Source organism: Australozyma saopauloensis, chromosome 6, assembly GCF_035610405.1.
Source record: "Australozyma saopauloensis chromosome 6, complete sequence".
Classification (NCBI taxonomy): Eukaryota; Fungi; Ascomycota; class Pichiomycetes; order Serinales; family Metschnikowiaceae; genus Australozyma; species Australozyma saopauloensis.
This window is the reverse complement of record NC_086136.1, coordinates 324,037-341,504: the sequence shown is the minus strand read 5'-3', so window position 1 is coordinate 341,504 and position 17,468 is coordinate 324,037. Positions and strand designations below refer to the sequence as shown.

The window sequence follows — 17,468 nt, the reverse complement described above, 5'->3', positions numbered from 1 at the left end:
AAGTCTGCGCTCTAATAATAAAGCTATGACTTCTTCCAAAACCTAGGAGTAGATTGAAACAATTGAAAGACGATCATAGCAAATACGAACAAGAACGTTTCTCCTGTGGCATTACAACACTGCAAATTAGAGAGAACAGTCCCACATAGTTCAGCATTGACACTATTCGATGGAAAAACTCCTACTAATAGCTTCCCTTAAATCTAAAGATACTAACAAAATTGCTAACCCTTTTCTCAACCAGAAACACAGAACCCCGACAACAAGAACAAACCATACAATCCGCAACCGCAAAATCTTCTAGAATTCTCCATTAAATTCTCTTACCCCCCATCATCCACCAAAAATCTCACCACTGCCAAAACCAAGTCCATCTAATATCTACGGGTCTAGTGGGTGCAAAAAAACGGGCTTTTCTGCAGGAACAGCTGTTACCCAATTGCGCGCGTCCAATTGGAGAGTACCAAAAGAGACAGCCACCAAACGACCACCAAGAATTAAAACCGGGAAAAAAACCCATCAGTTCCAATCTTTAGCGGCCCAAAAAATATTTCTCCAATTTTTTCCCCACCAATTGTTCCATCTCCTGCCCCAATTGACCCCTCCCTCAATCCATCACCCACTAACAGTGAGCCCATTCCGTGCCGCGCACGACATCGTATGATCAAGATCCATAAACCCACCTACAACAATCTCTACTACACCAACACGCACCCATGTTCTCTTCATCTATTCGTACTGCTTTGAGGGCCAGAGCCTTGGCCACGCCAAGAATGGTCTCCCCTTCTGTTGTGAGAATTTCCATGCCTCAGATTAGAATGTACTCGGCACACCACGAGGAAACTTTCGAGGAGTTTACTGCTAGGTATGTATTAGGAACTAGAGAGAGATGATTAGGAGACTGGAGGGCTATATGAGAGAGAGCTGTTTTTGGGCTTCAGAGTGATTTCGTGGATGTCTGTATTGGATTCAATGGCAACTATGTAGTAGGATCATTAAAGGATGTGCCACTGGTAGAAGTGTGAGAATTCAAAACGGGTTTCTTCCTATTGCAGCTTCTACATTTCTTCATTCTTCTGTCTTCAGCTCTTTCTCTGTCTCCCCTTGTGTCTCTTTATGTTTATGTCATTTCTCCCAGACTACATGTGTATCCAGTCATTACTAACTACAGATACGAAACCGAGTTCGAACAGGCCTACGACTTGTTCGAGGTCCAGAGAGTCTTGAACAACTGTTTCTCCTACGATTTGGTCCCAGCCCCTTCTGTCATCGAGAAGGCTTTGGAGGCCTGTAGAAGAGTCAACGACTACCCTACTGCCGTCAGAACCTTCGAGGCTTTGAAGCACAAGGTCGAGACTCCTCAGCAATACCAAGCTTACCTTGATGAGTTGAAGGATGTCAGAGAGAAGTTTGGCATTGACTTGAAGGAGGAGTTGTACTCTTCTTAGGAACTGATCACCAATAGATAATAAAAATTCAGAAATCGAACAAGTAGCTATTGTGGCTTCCACCTATACTTTGTCTGATGCTTGTAGGTTGAAGCTCCTGTAGTATTATAGTACTTCTGAGTGATTCGACAGTACTTTCACCTATAATACTGAAACGAACCTTGTAGGAATGTACGTTTGTATACTGATGACAAAATCTGGGAAACTTGTATCAATCATTAAGTCAAATATCAGGGAATTATCTGATCTTTTTTTTCTTCGAGTTGTATTTATAGATCCACTAACATTTCTACTACTGCAGTTCGATACTTACATATTTGCTATATTCCTGTTGCTGGTTATGAAACACTGAGGACAAAACAAAGAGCTCCAGGTCCAGTTCTGTTTTCTATCACTTTTTCTGTTGCTTCCATCTTGTTATTCCTGACCTTCGGCAGCACCTTTGTGTTGTTCATTGAGCCCATATCAAACAAGCACGAATTCCTATTTCCTTACAGAAAAGAGCAAAGCAAAAACTCTTGCCCATTTCAAAACCCTTCTCTTGGCCATAAATCAAAAAAATTGCCCCATTCGTTGACCCAAACGCCATCATCCTTTTTCAAATGGGTGCAAATTCCTGCACCTACCATGTCTCATGTTTCACCTCTCCTCAATATGAGCAATTACCATCTTCTCTAATCTTTTCATTCCCCCACTCAATTCCCCGTTTGAACCTTGTCCGATTGTAAATGGACCGACACCCGTACCTCACAAACAATCTGTCACCGCTCAATTCGTCATTCCTCGCTGATCTAGACCAAAAGCTCACTTTAGCCAAAATGAACGGAACCTCCTCAGGATCAGATTCTGAAGGAGCCAAAGGAAAAGGCCCCAATGGCGCGGGCTCAAAACCATCCATTGAGATGAAAGATTTGTTCAACGGGCTTCTACCCCATAATCCCAGCGTAGGTTTAAGGTTCTTAACCCCAATAGTTCCAGCGGCAGATAATAGACCGGCTTTGTACATGGTGGCCACTGCACAGTTGTTTTTGGGGTTACTGTGGATGACCCGGCGAGTTCCGCGTGTGTTCGAGCTGCAATTGCGGTCGCGATTGACGTCTGCGGTGCGGTTTATGGCTGGTTCCACCGCGGTGCTACTTTCTGGACTTGAATATTCTCGACTTCTGCTTCCATACGATCCATGGGCCGAGGAGGCACGGCACTGGCGGAAGTGGGCCATCAAAAAGGGCCAGAAGCCTTCGTGGTGGTTTGGCGGGATCTGGTTCTATAGCCCCATGCTGATGAGCGAGTGGAAAACGAAAACATCTGCATGGCTTGAAAACACCGCGAACGCTTTGGATAGCGATGAACATCCCACTTTGGCTTCTTCCAAAGACTCTGGAATGCTCACAGGAATCAGCATCGGGCCTCATGCCACTTTGAAGGCTGGTGAGTCCAGCACTTACGATGACATATACCAGAACTTGCGCCGGATTAACGCCAGCAAATTGGAGAAGGCATTGAGAGAAGAACTTGTCAATGTCACAGAGCTCAATAAGGCAGAGAGAATCGACCGCATTCTCGAGGGAAAGGGGCCAGTCTACTTGAACGAAGAGTACATAAAACCTAACATCACTCTTGGAAACCAAGAGTTGGAAACTGAGGACGACTTTGAAATGGCTTGGGCGAACTTCGAGCCGTGGGATGAGTTGGGCCAGGAGACAGATTTCGATGTTCGTCTCATTCCACGGTCTTAGCCCACAACTGTACCACTTGAGACATGTTGTCTACAGCCCGCCATACACTTGCATTGCCAGAAACAGCTGCGTGCTGGCACAGTAAATAGATCACGAAGGAGTTCAAAACAGAAACAAAAGGGGCTCAATCCCAATAAATAGTGCATGTTTACAAACCTGACTACTGTTACCTATGTACAAGATCAGGGTTAGTCCTTCTTTTCCTCAATCAAATCCTCAGCCCACTTCAAACTCTTCCCGTCCAGCAGGCCTACCGCCGGGCTATGGAGATGCTGTAAGTGGTCTCTCCAGATGATCTCTGCCGGGTCTTGATCTGGTTCCACCCACTCGAATCCATCACCGCCCGTCATCCAGTATGCCTGCATTTTCAAGTCCTCCAAATTTTCACGAGCTTCAAGCAAACGCACCCGCTGGCCCTCTCTGTTGTGGCCTGGAGCAAGAGTGTAGCCTGTGCCCAACATGGCGTCTGAGCGACACAACTCCTCCATGAGCCACTTACTGTTATCCACACCACCATTGAGTTTGACATCTGTCTCGACAATCTTGGCACACATGGCCATCATGTCACAGTAGCGATACCAATGAGTGTAAAAAGTTCCTTTTTGCCAAGTGAGATAGTCACCTCCAGCGGCACTCAACAGACGGCCAAATTTCACCACAGCGACGAAAAAGCTCGAATTGATCACATAAGTCAAAATGATAGAGTTGAGAGACGAGAGCTGCGTCCACACCTCCAGAAGAAGGCCCTGGTCGACTGCAAACTGGGTCCCAAATTTGGTGAATGCTGTGATTCCTATGGCAGTTCCTGCAAGACGATACAAACTATGGCGCATATACGTGTTTTTTTGAGCCACATAGTTTGGATGGCCTGTAGTCATATCAGTTATTTTAAGCGCATCTTTCAATTCTGCGTTGTAGAGGCTATCTCTAAGAGGGATTAAAGCAGTGGAAAAATCAATGTAAGCAGATGGATTACGTGAGTAGAACAACAGAATGATATCGATAACGTTCCCGCTGGGGAATTTCATGAGGAAGATTTCGCGCAAAAGTTCTTTGTCAAAGACGATTTGGCCGTCTTTCAATAATTTTTCAATACTGCCAGAAACGACTGCCCTCGATGGATCCAGCCCAAATTTGTCATATCCATGGATTCTTCGGAGCTCCTCCCTGCTTGCCTGTAATGCAGATACCACAGATTCCCTCATTTGGGCGGGATCTGATGGCGGTTGGGCCAAAAACTTGTCGATTTTATTTTGGAGATCTGTGGCTCCGGTGGTGTATGCAAAGAGTCCATTTCCAGACGTGGTGTTTCTGAATAGTCTAGCTGCCGAATAGAGCAGTCTTACGCATGAGAATGGTTTCATGGCGGAATATTGGAGGAGATTAGATTTGGTAGATTAGGTATAAGAGTAGAGAGTGGGTGCAGGACAGGATATGGTTTAAAACCAAAGATGAAATAATGAATTAGGGCAGGTCTTTTTGTAACTTGATTTGATTTGTTGGAATCTCGTTTTACTTGTATTAGCTGGCTTTGATTCTTTACACTTTGTGAGCGTCAATGAGTGTAATGTCTGTACTTGCACAAATTAAGATATGGAGGATTCAGGTAAGAAATGATTTGTGTTCAATTATTCAGACATCATTGTTGGATATTTGTGGGTTCACTGAATTGTGTCAATGTTATTGGTGGTTTGAGTCCTTCAAGTCTTGTTATTCATGTAAAGAAGTAGAGAAAAGAGCAGGACTAAATGCCGTGAAAAAGAAAATGAAAACAAAAAGTTTCCAATCCTACGCGCTTCGGATTCACACATCTCTCTACAAATACTCAAAGTTCATTCGTAAAAATTCAGTCTATATATTGAAGTTCTATCATCATTGTCAATAATTTTCAGGTGTAGTCCCCGATGTAACGATTGTTTAGATAAGGTTGATAGCAACCATACCAGCCAAAAGAGCACCGCCCATACCAGGAACAGCAGCACCGGCCTTGGCAGATGTTGAGCCCAGGTTGGAAGACGATGGTTCGGCAATGGAGCTCAGCGAAGGACGAATGTACGAGGTGACAAAGGAGGTGGGCCCGTTGGAAGTAGTTGGAGCACCTCCAGCGTTAGTGCTGTTGTTGATTGGTCTAGTGGTCACAACCAATGGGTTGCCGGTGGCAGCGGCATCACCAAGACTGACGGTGTTGGTAGCCGACCAAGAAGCAAGCTGGGCAGGGTTCAAGGTACGAGTTTGCGACCAGATCGACAAATGAATTGAGTCCATGGTGGCAGTGTTGACGGTAGTAGCACCACCTGCGCCTGCGCCTGGGGCTCCGTTGTTTCCACCATTTGGAGCAGCACCAGCACCTGGAGCTCCGCCTCCGCCTCCATTCTGAGGAAGAGCAGTGGTCAAGGTTCCTCCAGTGGTGAAAGAAGGAGTGAGGGTGCTTACACCATCAGCTCCAGTGACAGTGATAGGGGCTGTAGCGGTGGTTCCAGTTCCAGTTCCAGCGGCTCCGCCAGCTCCTCCGGCTGCGCCCGTGATTCCGGTGGTTCCAGTTCCAGTTCCAGCCGCTCCGCCAGCTCCTCCAGCTGCACCGGTAGTACCAGTGGCTCCTGCAGCTCCTGCGGCACCAGGGGTGGTTCCTGTAGCGGCGGTAGTTGCGGCAACAGCCGTAGTAGTGGCTGCGCCAGCAGCGCCTGGGGCACCAGCGGCACCGGCAGCAGCAGTTGTTCCTGTGGCTCCAGCGGCACCTGGAGCTCCAGCGGCACCGGCAAGTTGTGTGGTTGTTGGTGCTACGGTTGTTGGATCATCTGCCATTACTGCAGCAACGCCAAGGGCCAAAACATAGATCGAGTTTTTAATCAACATTTCTGGTTATTCAAGATGGCGATTTTTGTATGGTGACCAGATAAAGAAGTGGATAGTGGTAGGTGCGATATTAAATATCGTGATGTTGTTGGTATGGTTAATCGCGATGTGCATGTGTGCAGAGCCGCAGGCTGGACGGGGGTGCGAGTATTTATGGAAACCGAGGGAGGCTAGACTGCGGGTGTGAATTGGTGAAGTGAGGCTTAAGAAGCCTTCAATAATCCTGGATATGCGGGAGATCCGTTTCAATTTGTTTGTGTTTGCCTTTGCCTTTGGGTACGGGTCGTTGGATGTTGAAAGTGAGAGTCTCGCCGTTCATTTTTGGAATTGGAGCTGTGCATATACGTAATAGTGCACAACGGTATTCTTTTTGCATAGAGCGCAAATTCATTTTCTTGGAGTTCTGCTTTGCTGATTCATAATTTCCGAGGTGTCATGAATACCATAGGGAATCTGACGCGCGTGATAAGATACATACACCGGCAAGCCAGTTGCTTTATAATTGGTTTAAATGTAGTTTTCACGCATATTCCACAGTTTTCTCATTTGAAGAGTATGTCTCAGCGGAGCATGAAAGGGAGTATCACCATTGGGAAGGATACTCTCACAAGAACAAGAGATTCTTAACAGAATGGAACGCTATAGTGCCCAAGTGCTGCAAGATTAACTACTAATGAAGAGATATTTTGCTCACAAGCAACTTTTCTTTCAGACTTTCATGTTTGTCTTCACGTTCTGGCTTCGATCTTTCACAAGCCTAAAGCCACGGCTGAAACCTTAATTCTCAGGTTTGTTAAGTTGAGTTGAGTTGAGTTGACCGGCTCAATTATCACGTAACAGTAGTACACGCATTTACTTCTTCCGCTTCTTTCTCTTCTCCATCTTCGGCGCACAATCGGGACAATACCAAACCTCATCATCCTTCGGAGGACTCGTGATCCCGACACATGACCAGTGAAACCACTCAAAGCGACAATCATCATTGTCACATCCAATCATCTCGCCAAAAGATACTCGTTGACAGAAACAATATAGGTTGTTGTCCGCATCATCTGCCGCCGCGGGAATCCGAGCTGGCGCTGCAGAGTGAGTCCGCGTCAGTGGGCCCAGTTCGTAGAAGTCATCATAATCCTCACTTTTAAGTCGTTTCTGGCGATGTTTCATGCTCAGATACGTCCGCTTCTTGCGTGACGGGTCTGGCAGCGAGCGCGCCGTTTCACTACGTAGATCATCATCATTAAACATATCTGACGTCGCCGGCGCTAGAAGCTCGTCCCGCTCCAACTTCTGGATGTCTGTTTCCAAGTTGCACAAGTGCTTCAGCACAAGAAACAACGCCGTGTTAGCTAGGAGGATCTTCTCGCGCTGGATCTTCTGCACAAGCCGCATGTCATCCTCCATTTTCGAATAGAGCAGCGTCTCTTTGGGGTGCCGCGTGAGCGTGCCATTTGCACGGATGAACTTGTGTATCTGCGAGTCCTTCGTTTGGTATCGCTTCCGAGCATCGGCGAGCTGCGCGTCCTTGTTTTTTAGCTCTTCGAATAGGTGTTTGACCTCGAGCGGGAGGTTCAGGAGATCCTGAGTGTACTTGTCGAGCACAGCACTGGTATCCATTAGGAAGAAAAGTGGTAGCTGAGGTAAGTGATGCACATAGAGGGGAGCGAAATCTGGGGTTGTGCTTCTTTCGAAAAAGTGGATATCGGAGGCTCTTTATATATTCGTGGGTTTGTGTGTTCCTGTACAATTCAATAGCAGTATCTTTGAATCCCCGCTTTGGCTTTGTTTGTGTTGGAGATGCTGGATTTGAACTTGGATCATTTGTCAATTGAGGATGATGGGTCAGTACTCAAGTTGGCACAGAGTGGAGAAACGTTGAGTCGTGATCAATGGGAGAGTTTGGAGAAACTAATTTTACTGGATAAAAAAAATCCACTGGTTGCGGCCGTGTTTAATAGGGCGCCACGCCCATTTTTACAGTCAGTTCTGGCCTCGCTAAAGAATGCCAAAACCGAAGATTCGAGCGGAAAAAAGGGTGACATCTTGGACGAAGAATTCCAACAGAAAACACTTGCAGTTGCCAGGGCCATTTGTAGACTCGTTGCGCCACTGGACTATGAAGCTATCCTGGACATATGCTTGGAGAACCTTTCGTCTTCACTTTACTTGCTTCTCTATACCACTATTATTGCGAGCCATTGCGTCGATGCGAAGAAATCTTTCCGTTCTATTCTTCCATATATCTGCTCCCGCACCAATACTGTGTCCATGTGTGTGACCTTATCCGTGTGTCAACTTCTCCGGAAAGATCCATCATGTGAGCAGGTCCTCGCCTCGCGAATCGAGGAAATATTTCAAGATGAGCCCTCAAACATTTCGAAAGAAGACTTTTCTTTTGTGTTCTCTGCTTTTGAGTTGTTTCTCCCGTTGGCGCCTGCGCTGTTGGTATCTCTCTACTGCTCGGACTCTTGTAGAGACTTGTTCCTTTTCCGCGGTTTGATCCTTGATCCTGATCAATATTCAGAAGACTCTGAGATTGCCGCTAAGCTCCTAAGGGTGATTTCTGCCTCCTGCATTTCTCCGGATGCCCGGAAGTTCAACTCTACGAACTATTCTCAATTTCTCATAGGCGGTACTAAGGTCAAGTCTTCGAAGACCGTGCTCAGTCTATCATTGTTGTGCTTGGTGAAGATATGGAACTTTTCTGCATTGGAAGATAAATTTCCCGTCCTGGCTATTCTTTCAGAAGTCTTGAGCTTGCTAAAGAATACTCAGGATGACTCTATTATTGAACCTCTCATTGAAGCTTTGACATACTTGACTCTTAGTGCATCACTCAGGACAACTGTTCGTAACGACAAATCGCTTCCTTCTAAGTTCATGTCTCTCTTCGAAAAGTCCTCCTCCCAGTCTGCGAGGTACGGACTACTCACTATCTTCATGAATTTGACTAGAGTAGCGCCCCCGGGTGCCACCCAGGATGAACAGACAAAAAACTACTTGAAATCTGTTGCAGAATCGAATAAAACAGGAGAGACAGAGGCGTCAATTATCGCGTTCAACAAAGAAATGATCAACAAACAGCTTCCCAAACATTTAATTGCGTGCAGTTCAGGAAATGATAAATGGATGGGTCCTATCGTGCAAATCATTTATTTTCTTACAATCAAACAGACTAATGTGGTTGTATCAGATGTCGGACTGGACTCTGTACCTGACACTCTTCTCAAGTATCTCCTAAATCACACAACCCTTGAGGAGAATACTGGCAAAACCAAGAGCAATACGGATAACAATTCAACAAACGAGTTTAGATCTGCAGCAATCAAGGCTCTAGCAGCATTGACGAGAGCTCTGAACCCAACGAAGTTATTCAAAGAGTATAAGCCTCAGATTGCAGTTCCGTTTCTCCTTGAATCAATTGATCAGAAGGAAACTCTGGGGACTCTCCAGTCTGAACAAAACTCTTTTTTCAATAGCTTGGATTTATTGTTTGGACTTTTAGCATTGACGAATTTGTGTGCCATCCAAGATCCTGACCTTCACAGACTCGTTGTGCAGAAAACTTTTGATCAATACCTCAAAGATTTTATTTTCGATGGGTCCAAAACCAGCATACAAAAAGCCGCGTGGGAGCTAGTCAACAACTTAATGGAAAGTCCATACATGTTGGCCAAGTTTTTCAATCCAGAGAGTTCAACGAGTGCGAAAAATTTGGCTTTACTCATCAAATTTCTTAATGCTGAAGACGCTTCACTACAGGAAATTATCGCTGGCCTCTTGGCAAATGCAACGTCTGAGTATGCGCTCGTTAGTTCTGCAATTACTGCCAACAATGAAGTATTCAACGACTTGTCGTCCATAATTGGTCAGATCTTGAACGAGCAAACTCATAATCATGGTCTCTTGTACAGAATTGGAATATTTTTGATGAATCTTACGGTTTCTGAGCAGGCTGTCGCTTGTTTGGAGCGAAGCACGGAAATCAAAACGGGGCTTCGGAGAGCAATTACAGTCTCAAAGGAACCTGAGCTCTTCCGTGAAATCTATCAAACTATTTATGATATCTAAGTGGTAAATAAATTTGTATGCCATGCATTTGATGAACCGGTAGTTTTTATTTTGTGTATGTTAGAAGAGGACGCCGAGTCCCTTTTGAATTTTAATAATAAGCCGAGTATCGCCTCAACCTTAGAACTGCATCCATTTTTGTGCCAAAGTTTCTGGGACACGAGTCGTCTCGAGATCCTTCTTTGTTTTTTGATCACTCTTCAATTGCACGTTCACGGCGCTATGCACGGACTTCATGAATTCATTATAACTTGGAGATGTGTTGACAGTTGTTGAAGGAAGCGTATCTTCGATTAAGCAAGCCTTGTATAAGTGGAACGCGGGATCGATTTGATCCCTTGCAATGACAATAGACATATCATCAATCAGACTTGAGCCGATGATGTTTTTATGGAAGAATTTCACCAAGTTGCGAGCTTGCTGTGAAATGAGGGTTGGAAGATCAGGGAAGCAGTCAAGACTGCCATCTATGTCTTTGTAATCATTAATGTGGTCACCGAACAAATCCTTTAGCAAGTATATGCTGGTCTGCGGGTGAATTCTCACATAAACGGTTGTACCGTTACACAAAACGTAGACACCCTCTGCGGTAGCTGATGCGGTCAATGCTTTGTACTCCGGAACTTGAATGAAGAAATCAGTGTTGGCCTCGTCTTCTAAAACCATACAATCATCAGGCGACAAGGAATGAAGTTCAACCAAGGCAGGGCAGAGGTGGTATGAAAGACGCTCCAATGGCATGTACATCATTTCATACACGTCACAAAGACGCAAGTCGTCTGAAACCAGAGCCATGTCTCTTAAAGCTCTTGTTTTAGTGACAGCCAACAAAAATAGCATGAAATGTTTCAACGAATCTGGAAACACAAGCTGCGCAGGAGGCCCAAAGTTTGAGGTATGCTGTTGCTCAGATAAAGCTTTGTAATGAGCCAAAACATCAACCAATTTTTCGTTAATCGACTTGCGCAAATCGACAATCAGTTGTTTGCCCATGAACGAGAGTGTATCGCGCAAAATAGCGGTGACGCAAGCTTCCTGGTCAACGAATGCAAAAACATCAGCAAGGCGCTCCGTGACAGCAGTCACAAGGTTGATGACACGTAATTTTCTTACTCCTTGAGCATCAGTGTACAAGATAGAAGCCTGGTAGTGGCAGTCGAGGTTAGTTTTGAGAACACCGTCATATTCCAACAAAACCGTGAAGGTTTGATCTTCGTTGAGAACGGGAATAGTAGGATCAGGCAGTCCTGGATTCGAATATCCAACAATTCCTGAGTCCCCACTAGCAGGAAATCCGTAGTATTGCAGCACCTGCAATCCTGTAGAGCACCGGAGTTTGAATAAACCTTGGTATCCAACCGTTTTATGCACCGAATTGTACATCTTTGATGAGAAAGAGCGCCCATCACGCATGGAAATGAAGTTGACCCACTTATGAACATAACCGCCAGTGATTGAGGCAAGCCATCCAATATTGGCAATGTCGGTGGCCGCATCATCGATGACGAACAAATCGAGTGCCACATTCAGAGCAACCATATCTTTCCCAAGTAATTGATAATATTTGTTATGGGGAGACAAATACTCCTTTTCTTGATCAGCCAGAGACGTACCAACAGTGCGTCTAGATTTAATCTCTGAGCTACCAGGCCCAAACTTAGACAAAGTAGAGAGCACAGCAGTGATCTTACCACCTCCCACTTGTTCAAGACACATCATGGCTGATCTTAAAGCAACAGAAAGACATGTTTCGGGGTCGTTGGTTCTCTTTTCATCTTGAAGCGCCTCGATCTTGTTCAAAGCATCGTTGATTTGCGAGGCGCAGTCCTCTGGATCCGCAAACAAGCCATCTACAAAGGGTACGAATGGGTCAGTGAGATCTGGCGACGTGACCAATTGCGCGCTCTGAAGCTTTGAGGAGAGATTGAAGTAGTGGATTTTCGAGTCGAAAAGCATAATGGCGAATTTGAACTTGCCCTTTTCCTCTGGATTTACGCCACCTTCATTCTGGTAGTCGAAGATAGCAGCCCGCAAGGCATCGGCAACGAGAACAGGGAGCAATTTGCGAATGCTCTGGTGACAAATATCGATCAAGAAAACATGGTGAAAGCCCTTGTTTCCGCTTGGTTTGCCGCCCACATGGTAGTAGTCAGGAAGAATGATATCGTAGACACCCTTGTGCAATTCCGGGCGGAGCTGTCTATCGAGTCTGAAATTGTGAGCATCTCGGCCGCAGGCGTACTCCTGGGGAACGCGATTGTTAGGGAAGCGACAGATGTTGCATGTAAAGCGAATGTCGTCTCTGAATTCCATGCTGGGGTTCATGAAAGTTCTACAACGGTTACATCTGGGCGGTCCCGCATCTAGGGGATCCAGCGACTCGGTGGCACCCAAAGTGGACATGTCTACTACGGGAACAGGCTCCTCGGAAGCTAAAAGGGGCGCAAACGGTCTTACAGTCACGGCTACAGGTAACTTGGATGCACGGCGCAAGTTATCCGACTCCGGGGCATAGTACAACGTCGAGCGGATGAACTTAGGTACTGCAGTAGCCTGGTCAAGCGCAAAGAATTGTGTTCCAGCCATTGGAGGAAGTACATTCTCCATGGATCTGAACCACTTATAGGTTGACACCCCGTCAACGAGATGAGGCGTGCAATACTCCAACTGCAGCTGTTTTCTAGCGGCAGCCAAGGAGATCTCCGGCTGCTGTTCCCGTGCCATCTGCACCGGGTTAGTGACGTTTACTGTGGTAGGTGGAATGTTTGCATAATCTACAGCCCCTGGGCCCATTCCCTGCATCGGATTATGGGCCATTCCAGGCACGACATTTGCAGATACCTGCTGGTATCCTTGCATTTGTGGTTGGGCGGCCTGGAACTGAGATTGGTCTGGATAGTTTTGTGGAACACCTACGGGGGCAGTATTCATGGCATTGACGTCGTGAAAGGCACGCGTGGGTCTTTTTTTCCTTGGGTTTACATTGAGGTTGCCCATAGACGCGGCGAGCCCGTCAGGAGACGCGTTCATTGCGGGTTCTGGTAATGGATGGGTGATAAGTGGAACGACTATATAGGCGCTAGTGAGGTGTACTGAAAAATTACCGGAAACGGACGGAATTCGATTCGGAAGGTATTTTTAGAAGAATAAATTAATGAAAGAGCAACATATGCATGCAGTTGAGATGGTATTGATGAATATTTGTTGGTTGGTTATTGGTCTGTTTCAGTGATGGTAGTTGATGGCCTTTTGATAAGGTACTGTAGACTGTTTGTGGAAACCAAGTTACATTCAAAAAAGTTGTTGTCGCACTTTTGAGCAGTTTGATTTTGAAGAAATTTCATTCTAGAAATCCAGGTTAACATCATCTCTTTGTCTCGTTATGTCACCCGTGCATGGTCTTGTACTATACTAATTAACAGGCTCAATGTAGTAGCCCCAGATGGTGTACCAATTCGGTTTCAGATAATTGATGGACAACTTTATTTGCTAATAATACAGTTCTCATTTCAAGCTTTCAATGGAAACTTCAAATTTAAATCACAAGCTTCAATAATCCATGTGAAGCGCCGAAATCAATATTCAAACAGACCATTTTCTAAGGCTAGAAACTTTCCCGAAAATGTGAGTTTGTTAATCGCCGCCTCATCAATCCTTTGATGGTGGTGGGGGCCGAATATCTGCATAAGTGTATCCTGCCGCATAGAACTCCTCCTGTCCACTTCCACGGGCTCTTCCGGTGCACAATTGGCCAATGTAGGTGAAAACGTTATAACTTTCATTCAAGACTTCTGGCTTCCTTTCGGCGCACATGATATTGGCCTCTGAGTCAAAGGCACTGCCTCCAGCTGTGTGGATTGAGTCACAGCAGCTGCTCTTTAATTTTTTACAAGGCTCCGGTTCTGGAATCTTGTTTGGTTCTTTTTGCCGTTCCATTTCCATTTGCTGTTCTTTCTGGGCTCGGATTTGCCTAACCTTTCGTACCATATTTTTATGAACCTCTCTTTTATGCCTGAAATGCAAAAGCCAGATCAAGAAAGCTGTTATAACAACGCCGGCGGCAAATCCTGCGCCAATTGCAATACCTCTCGCCAGGGTAAAGGTTGTGTCATTGTCGTAGTACCTTTTAGCCAGGGCTGCAGTGGAATCTGTTGAAGGGACTTCAAACAAGTGAAGCAGAGATGCAATTTTGGTGGTGATTCTGCTTAATGTTGAGATGATATTTTCTGCGGAAATACCAGCATGAACGAAGTCTTCATTATTTGATTCGAAATTTGATGAAAGGTGCTTTGGAATTGCAACCATGGCTCAAATACTAAAGAATTAGGCTGTTGGAACTGATGAATTCGATAATCAATGGTTGTCAAAACAATATATTGCAGTTTTTATTTGTTAAGGAAGAGTAGTTAGATACACTATTGATTCAAGTAGTTCTGTTTGTCTGAGTGAGATCAGTATAAAAAATAGTTAAATTCTTAAGGAGATACAAGTGAGACTTAAACAAAAAACAAAAAAAATATCGATGTTCGATCGCATTAATTTATACTTTTTCCCGTTCCTCGATTTAGACATATCGGGAAACGTGCGACAGGTAATCAGAGATCAGATAACGGAAGATAAGATTGGTGACTACCAAGACGTCATCTGTGCCATGTGCACCCTTGCATGCGATTATGAGAATAAACTGGCAAAGCTATAGTCAAACAAAAACCCCCAAAATGTCAATTTTGAAAAACAAAAAAAACACAGAGCTTTGAAAAAGTACTCAAAAAAATATGAAATCCAGTTTTTTCCACGAAATTCGAAACTTTTCTCGCCACTTTCGTCTCGTTCGCGTTATCCTTCCCACCCCAGGCCCCAGTTCAGCCCCAGGAATACTGCCCATGGCTGCGAATGATGGCCCAATGTGCCCTCCTCCTGTACTCTTCCCTACTAAATTTAGGGCCTTCAGTCGGACAATTCTAGCTAGGGCCTGAGCTTCACTAAATACAAAGGTAGGAATACCACAGCCAATTCTTCGACACGAACAATGAAATCATCATAGTTGTATCCCTCTTCAAAAATAATTGAAAAATTGAAAAAAATCGAATTGAAAAAAAAAAAGCTTCCACCCATTTAAGCTCTCTCTTGACTCTCTTTTCGCAACCATGGTGTGCACTTGTCTGGTCTCATGGATCATACGCTCCTGTACCCTTTCGCCCTCAGTCACCCTAAATCCATCCCCACAGATATCACATCTCTACACCTGTGACCACAGAATCTCTAGACTACTACACTTCTCCATACACGGAAGTGCTGACCTGCTCGCCTGTACATTACGCTCCGGGTGTATATCTCCGAGGCCGGTGGTGGACACCCACATCACACAACACAACCTTACCCACAGATGGAGCTTCTACCGCCGTCACTGACGGAAACCTACAGCAACTATAGCTTCTATTTTCTACTGCACAATAACGGAGTGTCGCTCAACTGCTCGGTCTACTCGCTCACCCAGGGATACTTGGACTATCAAGATTACTTCACTCAGGAATGGTTCAACAATACAGAACGGTTCTTGCCCGCATACTATATCACGAATTGCCTGGTGCCGGATGTTCTAGCGCAGATTCGCGCACAGAACGTTTCGGACGAGGAAGTCACCCGATGGATGGACGAGTATCGTAATAATCCCTACAACATCACCGATAACGGAGATCTGTTCGTAGCGCTACTATTCACATTTCTGGGGCTGTGCGTGCTGTGCTGGATGCTCATGCTCTTGTACTTGCTCCTGCCGCCGCACAAGCGGAAGCCGTGGCCGACCCTCCTCTGTACGTTGGTGTACCTGATTGTGCTCACCGTTATCTTGGTGCAGATCACCAGGGCAACAGAGGCCGAATACTTCAAGGACCTGCTCAACACCGTGAAAATAATGTGTGTGTTGGGCCAAAACCACTACATCTACGCGCTGATCGTGGCTCACTTCCTTATCTGCGTAGCCTACATCCAGCTTCTGTGGAAAATGACAAAAGCTTCCTGGCGCTGGCACAGTACTGTTTTTGCCCTGATCCTTATCTTGGTAGGACTCGTGACCTCGATTTGCTCGGCTGCGGTGGCTCCCGCAACGCTCGGCTACAACAGAACCGTTGTGGATGATGCGTTGGCTGCATCCATCGCTATGGGTATCATTTTCACCGCGTGGTTCAGCTACTGCCTTGCATACCATACATTCCGTGCAAAACCCCGGCTGGTGGCATATACGCATCGCCTTCTCCCGTTGGCGATTTTCACCTGGTTAGTAATCATTGGTCGTCAGGCGCTTTGTATTCTATTGTTGACCTACTGGAATGAGCAGTGGCTCGTAAACTCGTGGCTTTCGTACTTGCCTAACGTCATTGATATCTACGTCCTCGCAGCGGGCTGGGAGTGGCTCTACCTGATAGAACAAGTGGAGCAGAAACTAGAACTCTCGGGTATGTTGGGCCGGCGAATTAGCATTGACGACGTCATGAATTTCAGCAATGAATGGACTAGAGGACTGGCCGGAAGAAAGTATCCCCTGATGATGGCATGGATGACTGATAAGGTTACCAAATTCAAGAACAGGAGAAAAAACCAAAACGAGAATCCCAGGGAACCGGACCACAACTCTTCCGAAATTAATGTAGAGCTTGGTGACTTGACGCCTTTAGCCTCCAATGATGATTTGGTTGTCAATATGGACGAACAATCTGTATGTGAAATTCATCATGATGGGGGTCTATGGAGCAGTGATTCGGACCTGGACATGCAATCCGATACTCAAAATACTACCACCGAAGTCAGGGACGACTCTGAATTGGTTCAGGGCACGAGTTCCGCCCACGAAAATTCCGTGAGCAACACAGCTCCACCTCCTTTTGTTCCTCATCCAGGTCTCCATATAGATGACTACTGGGATGAGAAACGCTAATTATTTAATACACGATTAATGACCATAAAGAGAAATAATGTGTACCGCGACACCGGATAGTTTCGTAAATAATAAAAATGATTAGACAAAAAAAACAAAAAAGAATGCGATTTCTGTGGATCGAACACAGGACCTCCAGATCTTCAGTCTGACGCTCTCCCAACTGAGCTAAAACCGCTTAGAACCCATGCCGGGACTCGAACCCGGAATCTTTTGATTAGAAGTCAAATGCGCTAACCATTACGCCACACAGGCGGTTCTTGCTTCTTAAAATGCAGTGTTTAACGAGTTCTCTTAAGATGAGATTACTTCATTGAAATATCGTCTTGTTTTCTTAAAATCATTAATTTTTGAGTTAGTTCACCCCTTCGATTATTCTTCTTCACTTAGTCTCGATTTGATAATTGGATGCATTAGAAAACAAGTGAG

General features: G+C 45.4%; 7 protein-coding genes and 2 non-coding genes across 9 annotated transcripts; 3 read left to right on the top strand and 6 right to left on the bottom strand.

The window, feature by feature from the left end:
• Positions 1-2,176: 2,176 nt before the first annotated feature.
• PUMCH_004729 (uncharacterized protein) lies at positions 2,177-3,184 on the top strand (the record flags this gene model as incomplete). Its single annotated transcript, XM_063023652.1, has 1 exon — positions 2,177-3,184. The coding sequence occupies one exon, from the start codon at positions 2,177-2,179 to the stop codon at positions 3,182-3,184; it is 1,008 nt and encodes a 335-aa protein (XP_062879722.1).
• A 188-nt stretch (positions 3,185-3,372) lies between these two features.
• On the bottom strand, positions 3,373-4,548 carry PUMCH_004728 (uncharacterized protein; the record flags this gene model as incomplete). Its single annotated transcript, XM_063023651.1, has 1 exon — positions 3,373-4,548. One exon carries the CDS (start codon positions 4,546-4,548, stop codon positions 3,373-3,375), a length of 1,176 nt encoding a protein of 391 aa, XP_062879721.1.
• Positions 4,549-6,889: 2,341 nt separating this feature from the next.
• Positions 6,890-7,651, bottom strand: PUMCH_004727 (uncharacterized protein; the record flags this gene model as incomplete). Its single annotated transcript, XM_063023650.1, has 1 exon — positions 6,890-7,651. One exon carries the CDS (start codon positions 7,649-7,651, stop codon positions 6,890-6,892), a length of 762 nt encoding a protein of 253 aa, XP_062879720.1.
• A 180-nt stretch (positions 7,652-7,831) lies between these two features.
• PUMCH_004726 (uncharacterized protein) lies at positions 7,832-10,105 on the top strand (the record flags this gene model as incomplete). The annotated part of the gene is made up of 1 exon (XM_063023649.1): positions 7,832-10,105. One exon carries the CDS (start codon positions 7,832-7,834, stop codon positions 10,103-10,105), a length of 2,274 nt encoding a protein of 757 aa, XP_062879719.1.
• Positions 10,106-10,225: 120 nt separating this feature from the next.
• On the bottom strand, positions 10,226-13,135 carry PUMCH_004725 (uncharacterized protein; the record flags this gene model as incomplete). Its single annotated transcript, XM_063023648.1, has 1 exon — positions 10,226-13,135. One exon carries the CDS (start codon positions 13,133-13,135, stop codon positions 10,226-10,228), a length of 2,910 nt encoding a protein of 969 aa, XP_062879718.1.
• A 618-nt stretch (positions 13,136-13,753) lies between these two features.
• PUMCH_004724 (uncharacterized protein) lies at positions 13,754-14,410 on the bottom strand (the record flags this gene model as incomplete). Its single annotated transcript, XM_063023647.1, has 1 exon — positions 13,754-14,410. One exon carries the CDS (start codon positions 14,408-14,410, stop codon positions 13,754-13,756), a length of 657 nt encoding a protein of 218 aa, XP_062879717.1.
• Positions 14,411-15,491: 1,081 nt separating this feature from the next.
• PUMCH_004723 (uncharacterized protein) lies at positions 15,492-17,039 on the top strand (the record flags this gene model as incomplete). The annotated part of the gene is made up of 1 exon (XM_063023646.1): positions 15,492-17,039. The coding sequence occupies one exon, from the start codon at positions 15,492-15,494 to the stop codon at positions 17,037-17,039; it is 1,548 nt and encodes a 515-aa protein (XP_062879716.1).
• Positions 17,040-17,144: 105 nt separating this feature from the next.
• Positions 17,145-17,217, bottom strand: PUMCH_004722. Its single transcript has one exon. It is a non-coding gene; the product is annotated as a tRNA-Phe (tRNA).
• A 4-nt stretch (positions 17,218-17,221) lies between these two features.
• PUMCH_004721 lies at positions 17,222-17,294 on the bottom strand. Its single transcript has one exon. It is a non-coding gene; the product is annotated as a tRNA-Arg (tRNA).
• Between the last annotated feature and the right edge of the window lie 174 nt (positions 17,295-17,468).